At 39.5% G+C, this 25044-nt stretch overlaps 1 protein-coding gene across 1 annotated transcript in view; it reads right to left on the bottom strand.

Moving 5' to 3' along the window:
* Positions 1-24685, bottom strand: part of LOC121873151 — a 55128-nt gene extending 30443 nt beyond the window's left edge. The window contains exon 1 of the mRNA XM_042376469.1: positions 24557-24685. Coding sequence (XP_042232403.1) covers positions 24557-24603 — 47 coding nt within the window. The 5' untranslated portion in view covers positions 24604-24685. The remainder of the gene's footprint in view (positions 1-24556) is intronic.
* Positions 24686-25044: the final 359 nt, after the last annotated feature.

Raw genomic sequence — 25044 nt, 5'->3', positions numbered from 1 at the left:
TCAAGGTTACTTGAGTGACCTCAGGCCACGACCCAAATCAGGATTGCGGGGTGTCCTCAGTAGTGTCGCGAGGGGCCCTCAGACAATTTTAAAAATATAGTACAGTACTTATCATAAAGTCACAAACAAATTTTTGCTTAAAATTCAAGCTACTGTATATATCATATGCCTGAGGGTCACAACACTGTATTGTTGGGAAATTTTGGGTGGCAGCCAAAAAAGGTTGGGAACCACTATTTTAATGGCTTGTGCTTATTTCCTGTTCATCGCAGTGATTTCATTTATTGATAACAGTGTTGTGATAGTTTTGAACTATGCCTTGTGTTGCTGGTGAAGGTGTGGGAAAACATAATAAGTACAAGGAAACTGCACCACATGGTGACAGTGTGGTGCCTACTGAGGCTTCTCCCAGTGTCCCTGGCCCTTCTAGTGACAAGTGTTAGTATGTCTGGCCCTTCAACAAGCAGTCCCAGTGCAAAAAGACCTGCCCGGCATGTTGTTGTGGCTAGAAGGAAAAAAAAATGTGTTGCACATGTGGTACCTCAGCCATCACAGCGTGGCTTACCTTGTGACCGCTCATCTCCCTAACAAGTGCGCACTACCTGTACTCCCACTAAAACTAGATTTAGTTTCCTTGTTCAGGCTAAGGGCCAAACGCAAGAACTGCCGTCGTGTACACGATGCTGTGGTGTCCCGACGGTCGTATTACAATGGAAGAAAAGTTTACTGATTTAATAATTCAAGAATGACCATGGTGGTTCCCGACCATCGGATGATGTTACTACATCATCGTGGTGTAGTCAGGTGTACCAACTGGACGAAGACTGGGAGGTTGGTATGGTGCAACCATCAAAACGTTGTCAGTGACACGAAACGTTTGCTCGTGCCGCACGATTTACCAGCATGAAAAACTTGAAACCCAAGCGAAGGTGCACCTCATTTTCCTATTTTCTTGGATTATAGGCCAATTCTGGGTATGAAATATGATCACTTACAGTGAACAAAGGTAAATAAAGTCTGTAACAACCATAAGAACTTAGGAATAAAGTGTAGCATCTGTTCCTTTCTTCTGTGTCCTTATTAAATCTAACAATAAAGTAATAAGTTTTTCACGAACTTGGGGTTGGGCGAGTGTAAATAAAGAGAACTATGGCCTGTTCTGTGGATGAAGTCACTAGAATATAATAAAGTACAGTACAGTATAAGTCCAAAAATCCGGATGCCAGAAATCCGGACCACCTGAGAATCCGAACTTTTGGAAAACTAAAACTTTTTAAATTTAGTGGGCTTTTGTGTGTGTGTGCGCATGCGTGAGCGCCACAGCTGCACAGCGACAACAAGCGACCACGCGGTCGCCATTTTAAAACGAGCAATCAAACTGTGATAACGTATGTAATATTGTGTCCTACTCTTTTCATTTACCATAGTATACTGTATAGCATACGTATTTACAAGCCCATAATAATGGCTCCTAAAGTAGATAAACTTCGTTGTGTGAAGAGAAAGAAGAACACATTGAAATTGAGTGACAAACTTGAAATAATTAAGAAACTAGAACGTGGTGTGAGCAATACTGATCTAATGGAAACATACGACATCAGAAAGTCTACAATTTACGACATAAAAAAGGCAAAGAATAAAATTCCAAAATTCACAGCCTCATCTGAGTATTTGCTAATGAATAGACTACCAAAATTTACCTGTTCATCTCTTCTTTATTCCTCCTTAAATTTGAATTTTAAAAGTACTGCCCGAGAATCAGGAAAATCCGAACCGACCCAATCCCCGAGCAGTCCGGATTTTCGGACTTCTACTGTATTAGATATTATAATTTTACTATGACAGTGATGAACTCACTGTACAGATGAATTGGGATAAAATCTTGAAAAATATCACCATAACTGTTAGTTTTCTATCAAACAGGAAATTATCTTTGTACCAAAAATCTTTACTTCCATATTATACAAGTATAAAGGCCAGTTATCTACAAGATATGAAACCTTGAGATAATGTTTCCTACTCGTCTCCACCTGATTATAGTAATGCAATAAATACCCAAAGAAAGAGAGCAAGACATGAACACTTTCACGATGTCAGGAGTAAAAATTGATAGAATATGTTAATAACATGGCCTAAACCAGCAGTTGAAGAAAAGTATCCATTGTTTAAACGGTCTTTTATTTGTAAATACAGGTAGTTCTGCTATCGCCGATAGTGTGTTCCTTTAGTAAATATCGTGTTATAATCGTAATAAATAACTTAGGCTATGGAGAAAATAGGGTTAGGTGCAGATTACTCGAAATCGAAAAAATTTAGTAGTTAGCCTAACAAAGGATAGCACAGTCTAAATAAATGTTACATTCATATCTAATAATGAAATCATACAGTAAATGTAACACTTTACTTGATGGGGGAGAAGGGTGATTTTGAGGTTGATAAAATCGAGCTTCTCTTCAAGTGTTATATCCTTTCTTTTACGATCATCACCAGGAATTCTATCACCAGAACGCTTCTTGCTGATATTCTTCTTTACTATATTCACATTATTTAATTTTTTTTTTCTAATTTATTGTTTTTTTATTACAAATATTAATGATATTCTTTATTTCAGGGGTTTAGATGCATATTTATGCACTTTTTTACAATTTTTACAATTTTATATTATATTTTTCAGTGTTAAGTGGTTGTATTTGGGGGCCTGGAACGGATTAATCCTATAACGAACGAATGCTATAACAAACAAGGTTCTAGAACCAATTAGATTCGTTATAGCATACCCCACTGTACCACAAAATTGAAGCAAGTAAGCAAAAATCGCGTTATAGCAAACAAGCGTTACGTTAACACAAGCTCTATAGTTCACAATTCATAAATACAGCGTTAGAGAGCAAATTAGCGTTATCAAAACACGTTATAGCAGGGCTCATATTACATGTAAATACAGTATATGGATCCTCACCAGTCTCCATATAGGTGGTGTACCGACATTTGCTCACAAGGCATATATCGTACTCACAATACAAATACTCGCAACAATAATGGAAAGGAAGACATGTTAGGTTAGGTTAGGTTCATCTTGTGAGCAAATGTCATGGTACCCCTATACAATACAGTAGGTATATTCATGAAATTCTACCAACTAACCAGAGACTAAAATGTTAAACATAAAACAAGATGATAATTAAATGATTTACAAATATCTTGAATACAGTCTGCATTGTTAATCACAAATTATTTCTGTATTTTTTAATGTTTAATATTAACTGTAATAACAATAAGGATAAGAATACATTGATCATGCTAATGTCAGGTTATAGCCTTTATTAAAAGCAGGATATGTTATATAATAAATGGATATGTGATGAGAGTACATCAGTACAGTACAGTACTTTGTTTCTGCCAGTATTAGGATTAACTCATTGTCAGCGGAAAATATCAGATTGCAGGGATTTCACATAAACTTATAGGAAAAACAAACCCTTTTTTTGCCGCTAATGTAAGTGGCTTATGAATTCTGAAGAAGCATCAAAGAAACAATCCTTATATTCGTTTAGAATAGGTTAAGGGAGTCATCAGCAGTGTTTCATCATTCCACCCACAGCTTAACATTACCTGTTTTACATTACAAGAATAAACCAACCACACATAGTGTGGATAGCTCATTTTAATGGTGCTGAGAATTACTCAATTTTCTGTAAGTTCTGTTAGACCAGTGGTTCTCAACCTTGTTTGCCCCATGCACCCCTTTCACCATATGTCAGAATGTCATTCCCCCCTCCTTTCCAAGATTGTCTGCATCAAAAAGTGCATTCCAAATAATATGCATATAATACTGAAAATCCTTTATTTTTTCCATATTAGTATCAGTTTACCCCCCCCCCCCCTGAAAACCTGAGGGGGGAAATTCCCCCCTGCTTGAGACCCCTGTGTTAGACCTTTCTTACATTACCCAAGATCTGTAAATGCTATTTTGACATCTTCACCAAACCAGACAGGAATCAAATTTTCATTGCATCCTTGTATTGCAGACAAATTTTATTTCTGCATATACCTGTAAATACTGTAGTCAAATTATTTTTGTAAGATGAGCTATATCTTTATTTACCAAATTTATAATAAAGCATATGAATATGAAACAGGATATGGTTAAATGATTATTTCTTTGTATATCTGTATATTTATTCTAAACTGATGGGAATGAAACAGATTGCAAATTTGGTTATACAGTACAGGTATATGAAATTAAATTTTATATAACAAAATATGACAACTCACTACTGTACATAGAAATGAATCAAGAAAAATTTACAAAATCAAAACACCCCAGAAAAAACAATGTATATATAAGCTCAATATTACACACCTCTCAAAGACAACAAAAGAAAAACAGAACTTGCATGTCAATAAATACATTAAAAGAATCTATTTACAATATCTTAAGTTAAGTCTCTGCTGGTGCTATTAACCTTCTGCTAGCGCACGTAAGTCATCTGCCTTAGCTTACACCATATGTAAAAAGCAATTTAAGTGCGTTAGAGTCAGGGATCTTGGAAACTTTAAGTCCATCTCCGTTAGCCGGAACTCTCCAAGGCCCAGGATTGAAATTGGCTCGGATTTCTCAAAGGCATATTTTCTGAAATTTCCAGAAACTGCATTTTTTCCAGTCTGTGAGCAAAATCCGAGGATAAAATAATGAATAAGTCTGGGATTTTATGGAAACTCGACAAATTTTTCTGCTTCATGTCTGGAAACCAATTCCAAGGTTAGGTTAGGTAGCAATTTCCAGACTCTTCCCAGTAACCGCAAAAATTCCACATCATCCATGACACCAAGAATTATTTCTCCAGTGTTGGTGAAAGGTGAATAGTCAGCTGTATCTCCACCTGTGAGTGAAAATAAAGGCATTAATATTGTGTTAGTTTCGGTTAACGAGTTACCTCCCATAAGATTCTTAGCTTCGGTTAACGAGTTTCTTACGAGCCGAACTCAACAAGTTTTCGCTTGCGCTTGGCGGTCAACCAGCTGTAGTATTAATCCGCCAATACAGTAATCGGTTCTAGGGCTTAAATTCCTTACTATTTTAGTAAATATCAAGAAGTTTATACTATTCAATAATTTTAAAAGTTTAATATTAAATTTTTTAGTCATTTTAACAATTATTGAACATAATTGAAGGTAAAGTGACTAGTTTAATGCGCGGCATCCAGCCTCTTAACACAGCAAACAGGCGTTAGTCTCTCTCTGTTTTCACTGGAGGTAACATCTTGCTTGAGACTCTCTTCAACTAAACGCTTTTTTTCTGTGTTTCCAAGCAAATTATTGGTCATTTTGAAATTTATTTTACATATTGACAATATATAGCACAATGCAGTGTTATTTTAAAGAAAATATTCTTTATTTACAGCTAGTTTAACTTTAAAAAACACGTGTTGACATTGTTTGAATCCAGCATGAGGCCTAAGAGATCAAGAAAAGCGATTTCAATCCAAACCAAGCAGGAAGTTATAAAAAAACATGAACAAGGCATTAGAACAAATGCGCTATGCAAAGAATATGGCATATCGACATCAACTGTGTCGACAATTCTTGCACAGAAAGACAAATTTAAAGAAGTGAAAGTGAGAGACAAATCTACCAGTGTTTAAAGGTAGATCCCTAATTGCAGAAACTGAGAGGTTACTTATCATCTGGATTAGGGAAAAACAGATGGAAGGTGATTCAGTTTCTACTGAATTCATTAGTGAAAGAGCCAAGGAGATTTACGAACATTTAAAGGCAGATCAACCTGGTTCTTCAGGCACAGAATTTGAAGATTTTTGGGCCAGCAAAGGCTGGTTCGAAAAATTTAAGAAAAGAAGTGACATTTTCAGTGTTGTTAGGCATGGTGAAGCTGCTAGTGCTGATAAGGAAGGGGCAGCAAAGTTTTTAGTTGAATTTAAAGAACTGATGGAAGAAGAAAATTATCTTCCACAGCAAGTGTTCAATGTGGACAAAACTGGGCTGTTCTGGAAAAAGATGCCCAAAAGAACATTCCTCACCAGAGATGAAGCCTCTTTACCTGGGCATAAACCCATGAAAGACCGTCTCACTCTATTGCTTGGTGCCAATGCTTCAGGGGATTTCCGACTGAAGCCTATGCTTGTCTGCCACGCTGAAAACCCCAGGGTGTTCAAGCAACAGAAAGTGTTAAGAACAAAGCTTGGAGTTTATTGGAAGTCCAACCGTAAGGCATGGGTGACAAGACAGCTCTTTAATGAATGGTCTGTTGATGTGTTTTGCCCTTCTGTCAAGAGCTACCTAACCACCAATAAACTCCCTTTAAAGACTCTTCTCCTCATGGATAATGCTCCTGGTCATGACCCTAAACTTGCCAGAAATTTGGAGTATCAATTTGACTTTGTGAAAGTGTTGTTTTTGCCTCCAAACACTACATCAATCATACAGCCAATGGACCAGAATGTGGTCAGCAACTTCAAGAAGTTGTACATGAAGAAAATGTTTAGGAGGTGTCATCAGGCAACTTCCACTGATCCTGAACTAACACTGAAACAGTTCTGGAAGACACAATTCAACATCCGGGAGGCTGTAAAATTGATTGTGTCATCATGGCAAGAAGTCTCCACTAGATCCCTCAATTCTTCATGGAAAGCACTGTGGCCATCAGTAGTCCATGATTTTGAGGGATTTGAGGAAGAAACAGAGCTGGACCAGGAGATTGTGTCCATTGGTCAGTCATTGGGCCTTGAAGTGGAGGAGGAGGATGATGTGGAAGAGCTTGTGATGTCTCATGAGGAGGAACTTACTCTTGATGACTTGAAGCAACTGGATGAGATGTTACAGGTAGAGGCTGACAGTGGTGAGGAGGAAATTGAAAGTGATGACCATATGTCAGCTAAACAGTTGAAAGATGTGATTTACTACTGGGAGAAGTTCAGGGAACTGGCTTCAAGGCACCCAGACGTGGAAAAAACTGAACTAACTTTGTGTCATGTTGAGGACTCAGTGGTCTCCTTCTTTAAACATAAGTTAATGGTGAGGAGGAGAGATGCCCCACAGACCACAATTGACACTTTCTTCAGTAAAAGGCAGAGGGAACAAGATGCTATCCCTCAGCCTTCCACTTCAAGAAGGAGAGAGGATATTCATGGTGGAGAATCTGTCAGTCCAGAGGTTCCTGACATTTTCATGGTAGGTGACTCACCTTCCAAGAAGCAGTAAAATGCTTCTCCTCCACCTCCACTTCCTTCTCTTCTCCCTTCTCCTCCTCCACCTCCCACTTCAAATTCACATCATCATCATCATCATGCAGGAGCCTTCTACATACACACCTCAAAGTAAGTGAACTTTTCTACCCTTTTTGTTGAATTTAGGCAATTTTCGGTGAGTTGGAACCAATTACCCAAAAACCCACTGAAACAATGGTTTCGGTTACGAGATTTTCGGTTAACGAGCAACCTGCTGTAACGGATTGTGCTCGTTAACCGAGGGACCACCGTATACTAATGCAATATCTATTTTGGTAGTGTTGGCCGACTATTAGTTGCGCTCATTACAAAAATTAGGTCGACATTATTCCTGATAAGGGAAGTCATTCACCATCACAGTTGAAGCAGCTCACTTGCCACTCTCCAATTAGGCCTTGTATGCTTTTTTTAGCTTAATTTGATTTCCATACATTCCTACACATAAATTATTTGGATTAGCTATCTTAAAGGCTTACCTTTAATGATGGTTAGCAGAATTTTGAATATATAATCGGTGATGAGGCAAGTAGAGGCTGGCGGATGTTACCCCACATATATGGAATTCTTTTAAAAAGAACAATACAAATTCTTCATATGCTGTTCCATATGGAGGATATCTTATAAAAAATATTATTCCTTTGCACATTTCTACAATTTATGTACATCCAATTCAATTTCTTTCCTTTTGGTTTCAAAATACAGCTCCTCCCCAACTTACGACGGGGTTAAGGACCCAAATCCAGGTCGTAAGTTGAAAATGCTTAAATAATACATAGAAAATAAAAAATGGGTGTCTCCTTTTCTTCTCAGCACCACAAAACACTCACTTTTAAGCTTGCCAGCCATTTTAAAGTGAATTACAATTTTTTTTTGTCTGTGTACTGACGCTGGGACTCGAAAATACATAATTTGACAAAATTTTGGTACAACTGAGGCAGGTCGTAAGTGCGGGTGGTCATAAGTCGGGGAGGAGCTGTATAGTTCCATCGTAGTGGTCATCAGGCGGGGGTGAGAGCACCATGGAAATCGCTGATGTTCCAATAATGAATCGCACATTATTTTTTTTAAAGCACTGAGTGCTTCTTGCAAAGCGACCATTGGGAGACAGCATCGTGTAGACGACGGCAGTTCTTGCATTTGGCCCTAAGTACAGCACTGGGGCACGGAGAAGAAGGGGAAATGGCAGTAGGGGGGAAGAACATTGCCAAATGCTCCAACACCTAACAATATATAAGTACAGTCAACCCTCACTTTACGCGGTCCCACATTCCGCGTTTCCACGTTTACATGGTGCCCTGCCAGAACCCAGGATGCTCACATTCCACACGGTGGGTACCTTTACACGGGTGAAGTATAATTTTTTTTATTTAGCTCATAAAATTCATACAAATTATCCGGCCAGAATATAATTTACATTGCTGGAATTCTTACAATTTGATGATCATTTTGAATATAAACATCATAGATTTTGCATTCGACTTACCTATTTGGTCTCATGACATACCGGTAATATGTATGTACTGTGCAGCTCTCATTTATATTCAAAGTATTCCCTGGTCTTACAAGGAATCCAGCAATGTCAATTATATTATCCTAACTTTAGTCTGATTTATTATTTATTACTAAAAAGGTAAACAGTCTGGTATTCCCACACATTCATCTGGTAGGGAGGGTTGGTTGGGGGTGGGAGGGAGGGAGGGACCGGCCACCGACCACCTGGCACTTGGTCACGGTGTGAAGAATATTTTTTTTTTTATTAACTGAAGATGTTTGTTTTAGCTCATAAAATTCATACAAATTACCCGGCCAGAATATAATTTACATTGTTGGAATTCTTACAATTTGATGATCATTTTGAATATAAACATCATATATTTTGCATTAGACATACAAATTTTAGATATAATGTTTACTCTGAGTAAATATGTTATCTTTTGTGCAAAATATATGACATTTGTATTCAAAATATTCCTGGTTTTACAAGGAATCCAGCAATGTCAATTATATTATCCTAACTTTAATCTGAGGTATTATTTAATACTAAATGTTAAAATCTAGTTTTTTCACCCAACCTTTCTCTTGAAGGGAGGATTGGTGGGGGTGGGGGGGGGAGGGTTGGGATGGACCGACCATCTGGCGGTTGGAAGAGGGGGGGAGGCAAGTGAGGGTTGACTGTACAGAAATTCATTTATTAAAAAAAAAAAATAAATAAAAATAAATAAATATATATACAGTACTGTACAGTTGTACCCCACTTAACGTGGTCAATTGAACCCAGAGGGTCCCGCGTTAAGTGAACAACAGAACATATGGGATTAATTCCAATAGAAACCGGCCCGACCCCCAAACTCCACTTTTTGAAGGCAAATACCTATGTTGTAGTAAAAATAACATCTTAATTTTATGATGGTACATGCACACAATTAATACTTAAGAGAAATAGAGAAATACAGGTAGCCAAGTTTAAATGGCCATTCAAATAATGGACTCAACTCCCTCCCCTCTGCGTGGCACCTATAGGTGGGGAAGCACTTGGGTTTGTAATGACCTCTAAGTTAGGATAATACAATTGGCATTGCTGGATTCATGGAATATTTTGTCTCACATCTCATATATTTTACTTTTCAAAGGCAACGTTTGAAGGCGCATCTACAGAATTGCCATGACATGCATCTCGTGATGGTTTCTTCGAAATAATCCTGTGACAAAATTCCTTAATAACAGAAGATCTCTAGCGAGTGACTGTACCACGTTACATATGAGCTAAAACAGGCAGTCCAGGCAGGGTGGTGGGGCGAGTCAAAATAGAATGCGAGCTTGGGACACTCACCGCGTATATGTGGAAAAAATCCGTGTTAAGTGAAAGTTCAGCTCTGGCGAGGCACCGCGTATATGATAAAACGCGTTAAGTGAAACCGCGTTAGGCGGGGTAATACTGTACAGGTAATAATAATAAGTAATATTTTTATGCATTACATTTCCTCCATAATTTAAAATTATTATTTCATTTGAAAGTAAAAATAATAAGCATTTATAAACACATTATGTATAATTTATGTAAAAAATATAGAAACTGAGTGAGAAATACAGGTATTGGCATTTGGGAGCTTGAGCGGCAGCCATGCAGTACAATTTGTGTTATACTGGAGCTTACATATATACAGTACTGTAGTTTTAATCATTTTATTGTGATTAACTATATAAATCTATATGTAGATGCAGTATTATATTTACAATGGTAATGCAACTAACCTGACCTCTTTATCTCCACTAGTATGCTTGCTATGACTCAATACAGGTAATGTACAATTATCTTTTGTGCTTGGAGGGAAAAAATAAATCCAGTAATCTGCACTCAGCCTGAGTGTGCTCATCAGAACGCACAATTTACATCACTATTACCTAGTAAAATATGGAATAAAGTCCATATTGCAATCACATGAAATAACAAAGGTATAAAGTGATGTACAGTAATATCTCCGTTAGCCGGAATCCCTCAAACCTGGAACTCTCCGATAGCCGGAATTGAAATTTGCTCGGAAAAGCATTCCCAGCTGGAATTTTAGAAAATTCCGGCTTTGGGAACAAATTTTCCCGAGGTTGAAAATCGAGAGCATTTTCTGAAAATGTCTTGAATAAAGACGAAAGCTCAAGAATTTTTGGGAGGGACCAGACCTGACTCAATGTCAGGTGGAGGTAGGGTGGGGGATTAGTGGTCTCATATTACTGACTTTCTGATGGAATGTCAGGTCACCCTTTCTTGGGTAGGGAATTAGTGGGCTCATGACCTGAAGATGTCTTGAATAAACATGAAACTTAAAATATCTTGAGAGATTGTGATAAGTATACTGTAATTATAAATGAGCAAAGCTGTATCCCTTCAACATTACATTACATAACATTTTAAAATATGGAGTGAGAAAGCAGAAAGGTGTGGGTGATTAGAGAGCTGGAGTGGTAACATGCACCAGCGTTGCCAAGCGATAAGCTCCTCAACAGCTGATCTTTTAATTTGCCTCCATGTAGTCACACAACAAGACCCTCACTGGATGCTTGTCTTAATTCCCGTGTGTGTGTGTGTGTGTGTGTGTGTGTGTGTGTGTGTGTGTGTGTGTGTGTTTTAGCTTGCCAGGCACATTGTAGGAATTGAAGACACTTACACAACACACACATTAACAGCACTACTAAACAATTGTCTTATAACATTTTACATTATAATTTATGTTTTAAAATTAATTGATACATGATGGCTCAACAGGGCTACTTTTGCACTTAGACAACTGATCAATGAATAAACCAGGGCATATGGAGACTCATTATACACTAGTGATGTCACAAAGCTTTGAAACTGCAGCCACATAAATTATCACAACCTGTTTTATCCTTAAGTACTGTATGGGTTAATCTCCCCACCCCCTCCCTCCCCCCAGCCAGAGGAGAAGGGTCTATTGAGGGTAAAAGTGACAGCGACACCCCCTTCCCCAAGGCTAATTCACCGGTGTACTTGAAGTAAGTGTATGTGTGTGTGTGTGTGTGTGTGTGTGTGTGTGTGTATGTGTGTGTGTGTGTGTGTATGTGTATGTGTCATAAATGCATGTCATCATGTGTGTGATGTGTGTATGCTGATATGTGTGTGTGTGTATGTGTGTATGTGATGTGTGTGTGTGTGTGTGTGTGTGTGTGTGTGTGTGTGTGTGTGTATGTGTGTGTGTGTGTGTGTGTATGTGTGTGTGATGTGTGTGTGTATGTGTGTGTGTGATGTGTGTGTGTGTGATGTGTGTGTGTGTGTGTGTGTGATGTGTGTGTGTGTGTGTGTGTGTGTGTGTGTGTGTGTGTGTGTGTGGCAGATATTGTGTGTGTGTGTGTGTGTGTGTGTGTGTGTGTGTGTGTGTATGTGTGTGTGTGTATGTGTGTGTGTGTGTGTGTGTGTATGTGTGTGTGTGTATGTGTGTGTGTGTATGTGTGTGTGTGTATGTGTGTGTGTGATGTGATGTGTGTGTGTGTATGTGTGTATACATAAAATAAATTATACTGTTTCCTTGAGTGCATACGTACATATGTTGGCCTCCTGCACAGTCTCACTTTTTTCTCTACCAATTCATTGATCACTTCTATTGTACATAACATTAATTAAAAGATACATACAGTATTTTTTACATTAATTACTCATTTCATCCCAAATACTACTGGATAATTGCTTTGGAAAAATCCATAAATGGCAACTGTAAGCTGATGGGATGCTTACTGTAATATTCTGTAGTACTTATTAATACCCATACCCTTCATATATAATAAAGTACAATACTTTTTATAATGTATCAGTTCTGTAATGATTAAATAAAAAACTGGTAAATTTGACAATGGCTAAGCTTACCAGCCACCTACTCTCCTCCCAGTAGACAGTTCTGGGTGAAAAAATTGCCGTATTATTCGACTTGTCATGTAATTTTGACGTCAAATTAATAATTACACATAATATTTTTTCTAATGTGTTTAATATTTTATATTAACCATGATAAAACACACCATAAGAGGCTGATCATACGAGAATATATAATAACAAATGTTGGTGGGGTGTGTATCGCCCTCCCCCCTGCCAGCACCTTGCCTCCCCCAAACTCACAGTGTCTCACACAAAAGATTTTATGTATGATGTGGTGTTGGGTATTAATTAATGAATAATAAACAATATTGTATTGTTAATGACAGTACAGTACAGTAGTTTGATGAATAGTAGTGACAATTGTAGTACGCTACTATTCTTCAAGTGACCGTCATTGACGATGCAATATTGCTATTTATTACCATATCATCACACCCAAACACCCCCATATTGTATGACATAAATTTATGCGTGGTTAACTATGTGGGGGTGAATTAAAAGATCAGCTGTTGAGGAGCTTAGCGCCTGGCAACACTGGTGCATGTTATCACTTCTTTCCACTCCATCTCTCTAATCACCCACACCTTTCAGCTTTCTCACTCCACATTTTAAAATCTTATGTAACGTAACGTTGAGGGGATACAATGTGATAAGTGTAAGTATAAAAAATACTGTATTTTAGCTTTCATGTTTATTCAAGACATCTTCAGGTCCTGAGACCTACTAATCCCCCACCCAACAGTGGGTGACCTGACATTGTATCAGGTCAGTAATATGAGACCACCAATAACCCACCCTACCGCCACCTGACAATGTGTCAGGTCAGGTTAGTTACAAGAGATCCACTAATCCCCTACAGCTCTAAGGGAGTGGAAAATACCAGTCTTTGCTCTAACACACAGCTTCATTCACGACCATATCATATAGATTTTTAGTTTAGACTTTTGGAAAACTCCCCAGCACACAGAAACATTATGAGGATGTGGGCTAGTGTTTGTCTGTGCAAGATGCACAGTAACCGGAAATATTTCCGGGGATGGGGGATTTTTCCGGGTTTGTGAAAGTCGTCCGGTTACTCGGAAATCTCTCATCCCCGGAAGTGCTCTGCATCAATTGTTCCGGCTAACGGGGATATCACTGTACAGTCAACCCTCGTTAATTCGGACCCCTTTAATCCGGATTTCGGATAAATCGGACAAAATCTGAACTGTCCATATCAAATTTCTGGTTCTGGGATTGTCCCAGTTGCAATTGGGGTTGCAATTTCAAATTCTGTGTCATTACTAAGAAATAAAGAAGTCACTGGTGTACTGCACTCTAAGATTAAGGGAAAACGGACGACTCAGGCGTCCTGAAGTGAGAGAAAACGGACTCCTATAACGGGGCACTCAACTAAACATACACATAGCTGTATAATGCAATATTATGCAATATTAACCCCTAAATCGGTTAATTCGGACAATCGGCTAAAACGGACACCCTCCCCCCCTATTAGACCGTTTTAACGAGGGTCGACTGTATAAACATTTTCTTTAAGTAAATTTTTGTGTGTGTTCTACTCGTACTTACATACAGAAGTTATCATTTTATCATGATCACTCGTAAAAATGTTTGTGGATAATATATTTATAATGCTAATGCAACAAACCCTACAGATTTGATCTCAAATAGCAAGCTTGCTAGGACTCATTACGTACTATTATCCCGCAAGGTGAAGTCAAGTGTGGCGAGGTCAGTAACTGGCCAGACCCTGAGCGTCTCACTGGAGAGCACCTCCCTAAACCCATGAGTGTTAAGGCAATTTATGTTTGTTGTATATGTCTGCTTTATTTTCTTGCCTGACAGTGTGCACAACAGAGATATATCAAGGGTAGATGGGAGTTTTGGGATAACTGATGATTCACTAACCAACGACTTTTCCTAGTCCCTATGTGTTGGTTATAGGAGTAAACTTGTATAATACAGGGGGTCCCCGACTTATGAATGCCCGCCACTATTTTATTTACCTGGGGACTCATTTTTTTACTTTCATTTAATTTATTTTGTCATTCTATTTCTTCTTTTCTCATAAATTAAGTGATTTTAGATGAATATAAGGACTTAGGTTATGATATAGTGGAATTTTAAACATTCTGTAAGTATGGTGTGCACATAGCATGTGTTTCGACTTAAGAACGTCCTCAGGAATGGAACCTGTTCGTAATCCGGGGACCCCCTGTAACAATAATATTATAAATGAGAATATGGTAACGGTTAATTCTTCAACTGTAGCTACTGGAAAACCTGCTTACCCCTGTGCAGTCCATCTATGTGCAAAATACACAAAAATTAAAACATGTTTTACAGGAAGTCTCTGGGTTATGAACGGGATACATTCCTGGACCCTGTTCGAAATCAATATGTTCAAAACTCAGAACCATGTTAATTATGCAAAGAAATACTGTACGAATAAAACCCATCCTTATCTGTAAAATTATAACCCATAAATATCAAATAAATACAGGCAGCCCTAGATAAATGTCCTCTGTTTACCATGAGCTGCAAAAATACAGTAACACATACTGGATATAGAGAAGATACAGTACTGTAAAAGTAGCTCTATACAGTAGCCCCTCACCAACTTCAAAGGTTAGGTTCCTGGAAAACCCTGTGGTTAGCCAATCTGCGGTTGGCAAGACTAAAGGCTTATGGGAAATAGGGGGTTAGGTTCCAAAGCTGAACTAAGTTACCTGTTCCTTCACTAAACAATACCTGTATTTAACTAAATTTGAGTCAAATGCATAAAAACCTGAATAAATCAGACTTTAATATACAGGTACACCACCTGTTTTCCCGGAACTGATGGTCCGGAACCTCAGTTAGTCCGGACAAAATTACGGGGGGCACTTAACTTGCCTTCCTCCCTCCCTGCCATATTTCACTGGATTTACTGTTATTATTAGTGTTTACTAATATAATAATGCTTAATAGTGATTAATCATGGCATTGTAGCCAGGTTAGACTCGTCACTGTAACCACCAAGCTACTGGGCCAAGCTGTGAGGTGTTTGGTTGTTTTTCAACTCGTATTTTTGGGTAGATATATATAACTTTCATCATTTATTCATTTACATGCACACACCATCCTAAATACATATTGTGAAAAAAAAAGTAAAAGAAATAATTGTCCCAAGGGCAAACTTGTACTCAAATGTACTAAGTTAATTAAAAAAGTTTTGACTAGAGCAAGCAATGGGATGATTGAACTTAACTTAATCACTAACTTGTAAGAATTCCAGCAATGTAAGTTATATTCTGCTAAGTCAATTCAGTGACATTTTATAAGCGCAAAACTTAAACTCCCTCTATTTGACTGATAACTACGCACTTTGTTATCTCCCCACCAGCTGTCAACACCTCACCTCCCCCCTCCTCCCAGCCAGGGTGAAGGAAGTATTAGGCTTAGAAGTTTTTATCTTTTAAAATGTCACAGACTAGACGTAGGAGAATATAACTTATATTGCTGGAAGCCTTGCAAGATGATGATGATTAATTTGAGTGTGAACAAGAGATAACAAATTTAACCCTTTAGTGTAGTACAGTGATCCCTTGGTTAACGAAATTTCGGTTAACGAATTACCTTCCATAAGACTCTTCACTTCGGTTAACGAAAAAATTTCGGTTAACGAATTCCTTACGAATTTTTCCCAACATGTTTTCGCCTGCTCACCAGCTGTAGTATTAGTCCGCCAATACAGTAATCGGTTTTAGGGCTTAAATTCGTTACCATTTGAGTAAATATCAAGAAGGTTGTACTATTCAATAATTTTCCAAGTCTTATATTAAAATTTTTAGTCATTTTAACAATTACAGGTATTTAACATAATTGAAGTACAGGGAACTAATTTTAGAGCGCCAAACAGCCACTCAACACACCAAAAATGGCGTCAGTGTGTGTCCCTGCTCAGTGGAGGAAGCTTCTTGCTTGAGACTCTCTTGAACATAAACTATTTTTACGTTTTTACGGTACAATTATTGGTCATTCTGAAGTTTATTTTACATATTGACAATATATATAATGCAGTGCAGTGTTGATTTAAAGAAAATCTTGAATTACACCAAGTGAACTAAAATTTTATGGGTGAAATGGTGGCATGGGGTGACTTCTCTTCCACCCCCACTGCCTTCTCCTCTCTCTTCTCCCTACCCCATTCTAATTCCCATCATCATCATCATCATTAACCAGGAGCCTTCTACATGCACACCTCAAAGTAAGTGAACTTTACTGCATTTATTTTTAGTTTGTATGTAATTTTCGGTGAGCTGGAACCAATTACCCAAAATCCCATTGAAACAATGGTTTTGGTTAACAAAATTTTCGGTTAACGAACGACCTTCTGGAACGAATTGTGTTTGTTAACCGAGGGATCACTGTACATACATTGAGTACAGTAATATGTTGCTCAAAATTATGGCTTTTTCACAGGAAAAAGTCTGTATAACTATCCCCAGTGGTCAGGATATTATGTACGGTACTGTATTTTTGGTGTTTTTTATATAATTATTTATCGTTTTTATACATTTAGTTCATTCACCGGAAGATTCAGACAATTGGCTTTTTTGGACAGGTGGTCCCCCCCTTTCAGTCTGGATCTTCGAGAGTTCACTGTACTCTTATAAAGAGGACCCCTGTTTTATACTGTAGGTTAGTGATTCAAGTTATCCGAAAGTGTTTATTACCGGTATTTGGGTAAATTCACACTTATTGCCACTATACAAAATCGAAGTTGAAACTATGGTTTTCCTATGGTTTTTGATGTGTTATGAACAAAGTTGATCTTCATTTCTGGTGCAAATCAATAGTTTCTGAGATAAAGCCCCCCACACCCTTCCATCTCAGAATCTAGAGATTTGCAATAAAAATCAAGGTAGAAGTGTTCAAAATAAAATAAAAACCATTGGAGAAACAGTTTTGAATCTAACCTAACCAACCAAACCTAAACCTAACGTACCCTAACCGGGAAGCTCTACAGTTGTTCGATGTTCTGGGTGTGTCCCGCCACATACGAACATACATAATACAGTGGTCCCTCGGTTAACGAACACAATTCGTTCCAGGTAGGTCGCTCGTTAACCAAAACCATTGTTTCAATGGGATTTTGGGTAAATGGTTCCAGCTCACTGAAAATTACATACAAAGTAAAAAAAAAATGCAGTAAAGTACACTTACTTTGAGGTGTGTATGTAGAAGGCTCCTGGTTGATGATGATGATGATGGGAATTAGAAGTGGGGGTGGAGGAGAAGGGAGAGGAGAAGGAAGTGGGGGTGGAAGAGAAATCACCCCATGCTTGATGCCGTCATTTCACCCATAAAATTTTAAGTTCACTAGGTGTAATTCAAGATTATTTTCTATAAATCAAACTGCACTGCACTATATATTGTCAATATGTTAAATAAATTTCAGAATGACCAATAATTGTACTGTAAAAACGTAAAAATACTCTGTATTCAAGAGACCTGTAGTGGCTCCTCTCCCCTACAACTTCCAACTAATGACTGAGCTCCCGCACGCCTACCAGCCAATCAGCGTACAGCCAGTGACGCTGGTAGACCTACTCCACAGTGCGGACGCACACGTAGCAACGCCAGGATCAGAGTGCCGGGTACTTCTGGCATTCTCCTCTGTGATTGGCTCTCGCTCCACACGCATCCCAAATCCTGACCCTCGTAAATTGTATAAATACGGCCATGCCTGTCCAGGGAGAGCACTCTACACTCGGCTACTGGACCAGCAACATCTCTCACAGCTCCTCACCTAGTTACTCCTAAGCACTGCGCTGTACAACAATATATATACAGAAAGCGCATCGTGAGTTTCTATCCTACCTCATTCCTGAGTGAAGATGTCTAATGTACGTACGTTTGTGTGCCCATACAAAGAGATAATAGACAACTGGCCACATACAGTACGCTACAATTGGTGACCCTTGGAGCCGTGAATACCACACTCCTTTCTGCTGCCTTACTCCTGGAGCTGTGAAGATCGTCCTGCCTGCTGCCAGCCTAGGCCAACCACTGGCGGTGTGAGTGACCCACATCACAGCCGGAGAGCAACTATTGTGCGATATTCCAAACGTAGTTTGAGCTCTTTTGCCTACTTTCCTATTTTTCTTTTGTTTTTTTAGTTCTGGCCTAAGGACCTGCACCCTAAAAAGTGTATTCGTCCCGAAGTCCCCCCTGCAACTGTTCACCTCCCTCCCAGGAGATTGTGAACACGGAAGGGGGTCGGAACAAGCACCCATTCCTCATCCTTCCCTAACAGGTGTGATATACTCCCGCAAGAATGGACGGACGGATATCTCTACCAACCTTCAACCACAACGTAGAGGACTGGTTAGTTCATGTCGAAGCAGCTCTCATCGGCTCTACAGCTACAGACGGGCAAAAGTACGGCGCCCTGCTCTGTTCCTTGCCCACTGAAGTCGCCACACAAGTCTCACAGACCATCTCCAACCCTCCAGAGAACAACAAATTCGCCACCCTGCGGGATACCTTAAAAACCCATTACCAACGGACCCGCTCCAATCTCCTGCAGAACCTATCTTCTATGTCCCTTGGAAACTCAACTCCGGGATTTCTCTGGGAGGAGATGTGCAGGTTGAACTCCCGGTACACAGACAGACTTCCTGACTCTATCCTGCGCCAGCTTCACGCACAAAAGCTACCCACACAAGTACGCAACATCCTGTCCGCAGTGGATTACTCTACGACACCAGAACTGTATGCTACAGCAGAGACTACTGTCCGCTCCTTCATGTCCGGTTGGGTTTCCCGTTTTGGCCCCTCCCGCAACCGTAATCACTGACCGAGGAGTACAGTTTGAGTCACAACTCTGGCAGCACCTCCTACAGTTCCTCGGCACGTCAAGACAACGCACTACAGCATACCACCCTCAAGCCAACGGCATGGTAGAGCGTTTTCACCGGCAGCTGAAGGACGCACTCAAGGCACAGCACGACCCTTACAGCTGGACTGATGCGCTTCCCTTAGTGCTCCTCGGCATCCGTGCGTCACACAAGGAGGATATGGACTGTAGCCCAGCAGATCTGACACTAGGCGAGCCCCTTCGCCTACCCGGGGATTTCTCACTCCCTCCTGACCCCCACCAAACCACTCCTGCCGTTCGTCACGACTTACTCCAAAAGCTACGACAAGCAGTTTCTGCATTCAGAGCTACTGCTCCACGCCAGCCTCCTCGGCGCCCTGAACAAATCCCTCCTGCACTACTCACAGCCACAGCCGAGTACGTTTTCGTCAGGCATGATGCTCACCGCAACCCATTACAACGCCCCTACGATGGACCCTTCCAGGTGGTTACCCGTTCAGCAAAGTTCCTGACGATTATCCGGAATGGCAGGCATGACACCGTCAGCATAGACCGAGTCAAACCGGCCACCTTACCCGTTGGGCCCCCAGCCCAGCAGCACCACCAACAAACTACGCCTACACCAGTCTACCCGCAGTTACCACCGGCAGCAACACCACGCCCACGACATTTCTGGGCACCCTCTTTTCACCCTCAGGTACCCCCTGTTCCTGTCCTGAACCCTGCAGCTGTCATAGAACCTGCTCCTGCCATAGACCCTCCTCCTATCATAGAACCTGCTCCTATCATAGACCCTCCTCCTGTCATAGAACCTGCACCTGTCATAGACCCTCCTCCTGTCATAGAACCTGCACCTGTCATAGACCCCCCTCCTGTCATCGAACCTGCTCCTGTTATGGACCCTCCTCCTGACGCAGCCCCTGCTGCAACAGGAGCACAACAACCATTGCTTGTACAACCTCCTCTAATCCCAAACCCTCTTTCTCCCCCCAATTCTCCCACAGGTTTTGTGTCACTAGACGGAGTTGTTACACGTAGCGGCCGAGTCGTACGTACACCTGCCCGGTATGTGTTATGTGTGGGACACAACCCGGACAACATCCAGCCTCCCGCCGCGCCGGGAGGGGAAGTATTGTAGTGGCTCCTCTCCCCTACAACTTCCAACTAATGACTGAGCTCCCGCACGCCTACCAGCCAATCAGCGTACAGCCAGAGACGCTGGTAGACCTACTCCACAGTGCGGACGCACACGTAGCAACGCCAGGATCAGAGTGCCGGGTACTTCTGGCATTCTCCTCTGTGATTGGCTCTCGCTCCACACGCATCCCAAATCCCGATCCTCGTAAATTGTATAAATACGGCCATGCCTGTCCAGGGAGAGCACTCTACACTCGGCTACTGGACCAGCAACATCTCTCACAGCTCCTCACCTAGTTACTCCTAAGCACTGCGCTGTACAACAATATATATACAGAAAGCGCATCGTGAGTTTCTATCCTACCTCATTCCTGAGTGAAGATATCTACATGTACGTACGTTTGTGTGCCCATACAAAGAGATAATAGACAACTAAAGAGAATTGACAACTGGCCACTTACAGTATGCTACAGACCCACAAGCAAGATGTTTCCTCCACTGAACAGAGATACAAACTGAGGCCTTGGTGGGTGAGTGAAGTGGCTGATGGGCGCACCAAAAACTAGTTCCCTGTACTGCAATAATGTTAAATGTTAAAATTACTAAAAATTATTTTAATATAAAACTTGGAAAATTATTGAATAGTACAACCTTCTTGATATTTACTCCAATTTTAACGAATGTAAGCCCTAGAACCGATTTCTGTATTGGCGGACTAATCTTCCAGCTGGTGAGCAAGCCAAAGCATGTCGAAACATTTTTGCAAGAATTCCGTTAACCGAATTTTTGTTCGTTAACCAAAATGAAGATTCTTATGGAAGGTAATTCGTTAACCGAGGCGTTCGTTAACCGAGGGACCACTGTACATTATTTCTTATGGGAGAAATTGCTCCGCTATTCGTAATTTTGATATTCGCATCGAGTTTCATGCCCGTAACCTTTGCGATAAGTGAGACAGCCCTGTAATCTACACGATGAAGTTGCCGGAAAACCAGTTCTTTAAAGTGAGATAGATTGTAAGAGTATGGCAAAACAGAAGGTGGCAGAGTATTCCACAGTTTGGCTGTGTGAGGAAAGAAGGATGTACTATAACGGGTTATTCTAGTGTGACCGACAGCCACAGAGAAACTGTGGGCACCGCGGACAACACGAGTGTTATGAACCCACAGCCTTGCAACAGTACACAGGATGCCAAATCCACCGAACATTGCCTGTTAAAGTTCCTGTAAAAGAGAGAGATTGAAGCAACATTGCGGCAAAGAGAAAGGGAAGAAAGATTATCAACTAAAGGAGGAGAGTCAATAAGACAAAATGCCTTAGATTCCACCCTATCTACCCTAACAGTTGGACAGATGAAGAGCCACCCCCAGATATGAGAGCAGTACTCCAAGTTAGGACGAATGAATCCCCAATAAACTTGAAGCAACTGCTCAGGAGTGATGTAGCTACGGCATCTGTACGGCGTTCCCAGCTTTCGGGAGGCAGCTTTAGCAATGTTGAGGATGTGTAGCTACCATGACATATTAGAGGAAATGGCGAGACCTAGCATATCTATTTTAGAACTTGGCAGAATGATTGCATCCTGAAATTTGATTGGTGCGAGACCATCTAAATTGGAAAGTGCAATTGGTAAATACCGAGTTTTATTACAATTGAATTTAACCAAGTTTCTATCTTCCCATTTGGAGATGCAGCACAGATCCTCATTGATAGATGAAATGATATCAGCTCAACTTAGTTTCATCCAAGCAACTGTGGAAAATATGAATAAATGGCTAATATTGCCGACTAACCTGCTGAAGTGTTATTTGTTTTGATGTTTACATTCTACTATATCTTCATCAGTGAGTTCTGATATGATGCGGTGGTACACAGCCACTCATCTCCGATTGACACCAGTCGCCAGTGTACGTTTATGAGCCACACTGTCCATGCAGCTATTCTCATGTCAACAAAAAACGTAAAATTACACCATATCATAGTAAGTCCTTACTGTATAATATGCCAAGGGGGCCAGAGGGTTGAGCCTCATGGCTAGGAAGTTAGGTAAGGTTAGATAGGTTTCTTTGGCTATGTTGGTGAGGTCTTCTACCAATGCTTCTGCTGCTTGTTTTTCTTATTAAATAAGGTTAGGTTAGGTTTATTTTAGAAATAACCACAGTGTCCATTATAAAACACAGGGTTAATATTTGTTTAATGACTGCGAGAAGATTTTCGTATTTGGTTAGGTAGGTTAGGTTCGGTTTGGGTCAATATATAGTAGAGCACCGTTCTTTCAGTCTTTTTATATTAGTGCATCGTTCTATCTCTCAGTGTAATAAATATGATTTTCCAAATGTTTAGACAATTCTAAAACATTTTTATTCCATGATATTTCTAATACTGAAAGAAATATAACCTAACTTAACCTACCCCTTTTTCTGTGTAAAAAAAAACATAGAAAATCACCAAAAATCAACCAAACCTTAATTTCCGACAAAAATACCACAGAATAAAAATGTCTTGGAATTGTCTGAACATTCGGAAAAACATATTTCTAACACCGAGAGATAGAACGGTGCACTGATATAAGAAGACCTAGGTTTGGTTTGGTTAGGTTAGGTTAGATTATGGGTAAAATTATTATTTGTCATGCACCTATTTGGAAGTACAGGTCAAAATCGTTTAACACATCAAAAACCATCAGAAAAACATAAGGTAATTACGTATATATAGGACTAACCAGTGTGTGAAATTGATTGAAAACAATTATAAAAAAAGCTTGATTTTCATTGTTATATTATAGTGGACACTGTTGTAGTTTGTGGAAATATGTTAAAAAATGGAAATTTTTAAAATAAACACTACTTAACATTTGTGGGAATGAAGAACAGGCCTAACAGACCAAACCAAACAAACCTACCTAACCTTACCTAACTTCCTCGGTATATTAAACAGAAAGAACTTACTATGATTTGGTGGAATTTGAGGCATTTTCTGAACGTGAGATGATACAGCCGCATCGGCGCTATGCAGTCCTGGCGGGTTAGTCCTTTATATTAACCAAACATAATTTCAACCAACCTAAACCTTTCTTGGTCGAAACTTAAAATCCTAAAATTCGCTGCATGATCGAAATGGTTATAATACCAGGTTAGGTAGGCTTGGCTAGGTTAGGTTAGGTTAGGTCAGATTTAAGTGACACACACCTAAATACACAAGAAAAACTATTCTCATAACAAAAAGGAACCACAGCCATTAAACAAATATTTACCAAACACAATAAAATTGCAGAATTAAAAAAAAAAAATTATGAAACATCGGCAGCGGGTTAGTCGTCAATAATTACTGAACAAAATATACTGCCTTTGGGTGCTGTCTGCTCCACCTTTACCACTTCCAATGCTGTGTTCTCGAAAACTAAAATTGTCGATGGAAACGTTATAAAGTAGTCTTGTTTTTGTATTGCTCCATCTCCCTATATGAGAATTAACATAAGATTTCCGTGCATTACAACTAACGAATATTAAACCTCGGCGTTAATTTTCGTAATTTCCCTCATTCTTCATGCCCTGCCCACTAACAGGGAATTTATGATCGTAGGATAGAGTACTTACAAAAAATCCTAAAAATAGTTAAATATCATAATAGAAAGTTGTCGTTTCTTTTAATATACTTAAAAACATCAAAACAATAAGTATAGCAAAAATCAAGAAATTCAACAAACTCCTTCTGGTGGTAGCAATTGTCTACACTTTTACTTTAACTTTTGTATTATATAATTAGTTGTTTATACATGCAATGCATTTTTTTGGGATTGGGATAAATTCAAAAGTACAATCATAATCACTAACGGTACGTAAAAATGACTAATCGATCTTTCTAGGTTTACCCTTATAAATTATGGTATCATGATATATTCTACAAATTTTGCACTACATTACAAACCTTTTGCCCTTGAAGTTGGTTGTTCGTCCCACTAACACATACGGCATTTTAATTTCTTCCTAACAGACGATGATGAAACGACGTGGTCCATGCAAGGGCTAGCAGCGACTTAGTCTCAACCCCATCCTCCTCAAACCCGAACACATACTAATAGCAATATTATTGTTGTTATCAATGTATCTTGGTTATTACTCGTTTTAACAAAGAAAGTCTTTAATCAAATTAGTAATACATTAGTCCAACTGTCCAACAACAATAAAATAAAAATATATGAGAGATAAAACTCTCTGCTTAACAACGACAAAGAAAACATTATATATAAAGAGCAAATTTTCATAAATTATAAATGAAATCCACGTTTTGAGGATACACTTCTTAGTTACTTACTTTTACTTTTACCCTCTTTGCCACTCAGATTCAGATTCAGATTTGCCCCCGAGGGGGCTAGTTTATTGGGCACCCCCTTACATCCTGTGCAAGGTGAAGCG

The sequence above is a fragment of the Homarus americanus genome, unplaced genomic scaffold (assembly GCF_018991925.1).
Source record: "Homarus americanus isolate GMGI-L3 unplaced genomic scaffold, GMGI_Hamer_2.0 scaffold32929, whole genome shotgun sequence".
Lineage (NCBI taxonomy): Eukaryota > Metazoa > Arthropoda > Malacostraca > Decapoda > Nephropidae > Homarus > Homarus americanus.
This window is presented reverse-complemented; position numbering and strand designations above follow the sequence as displayed.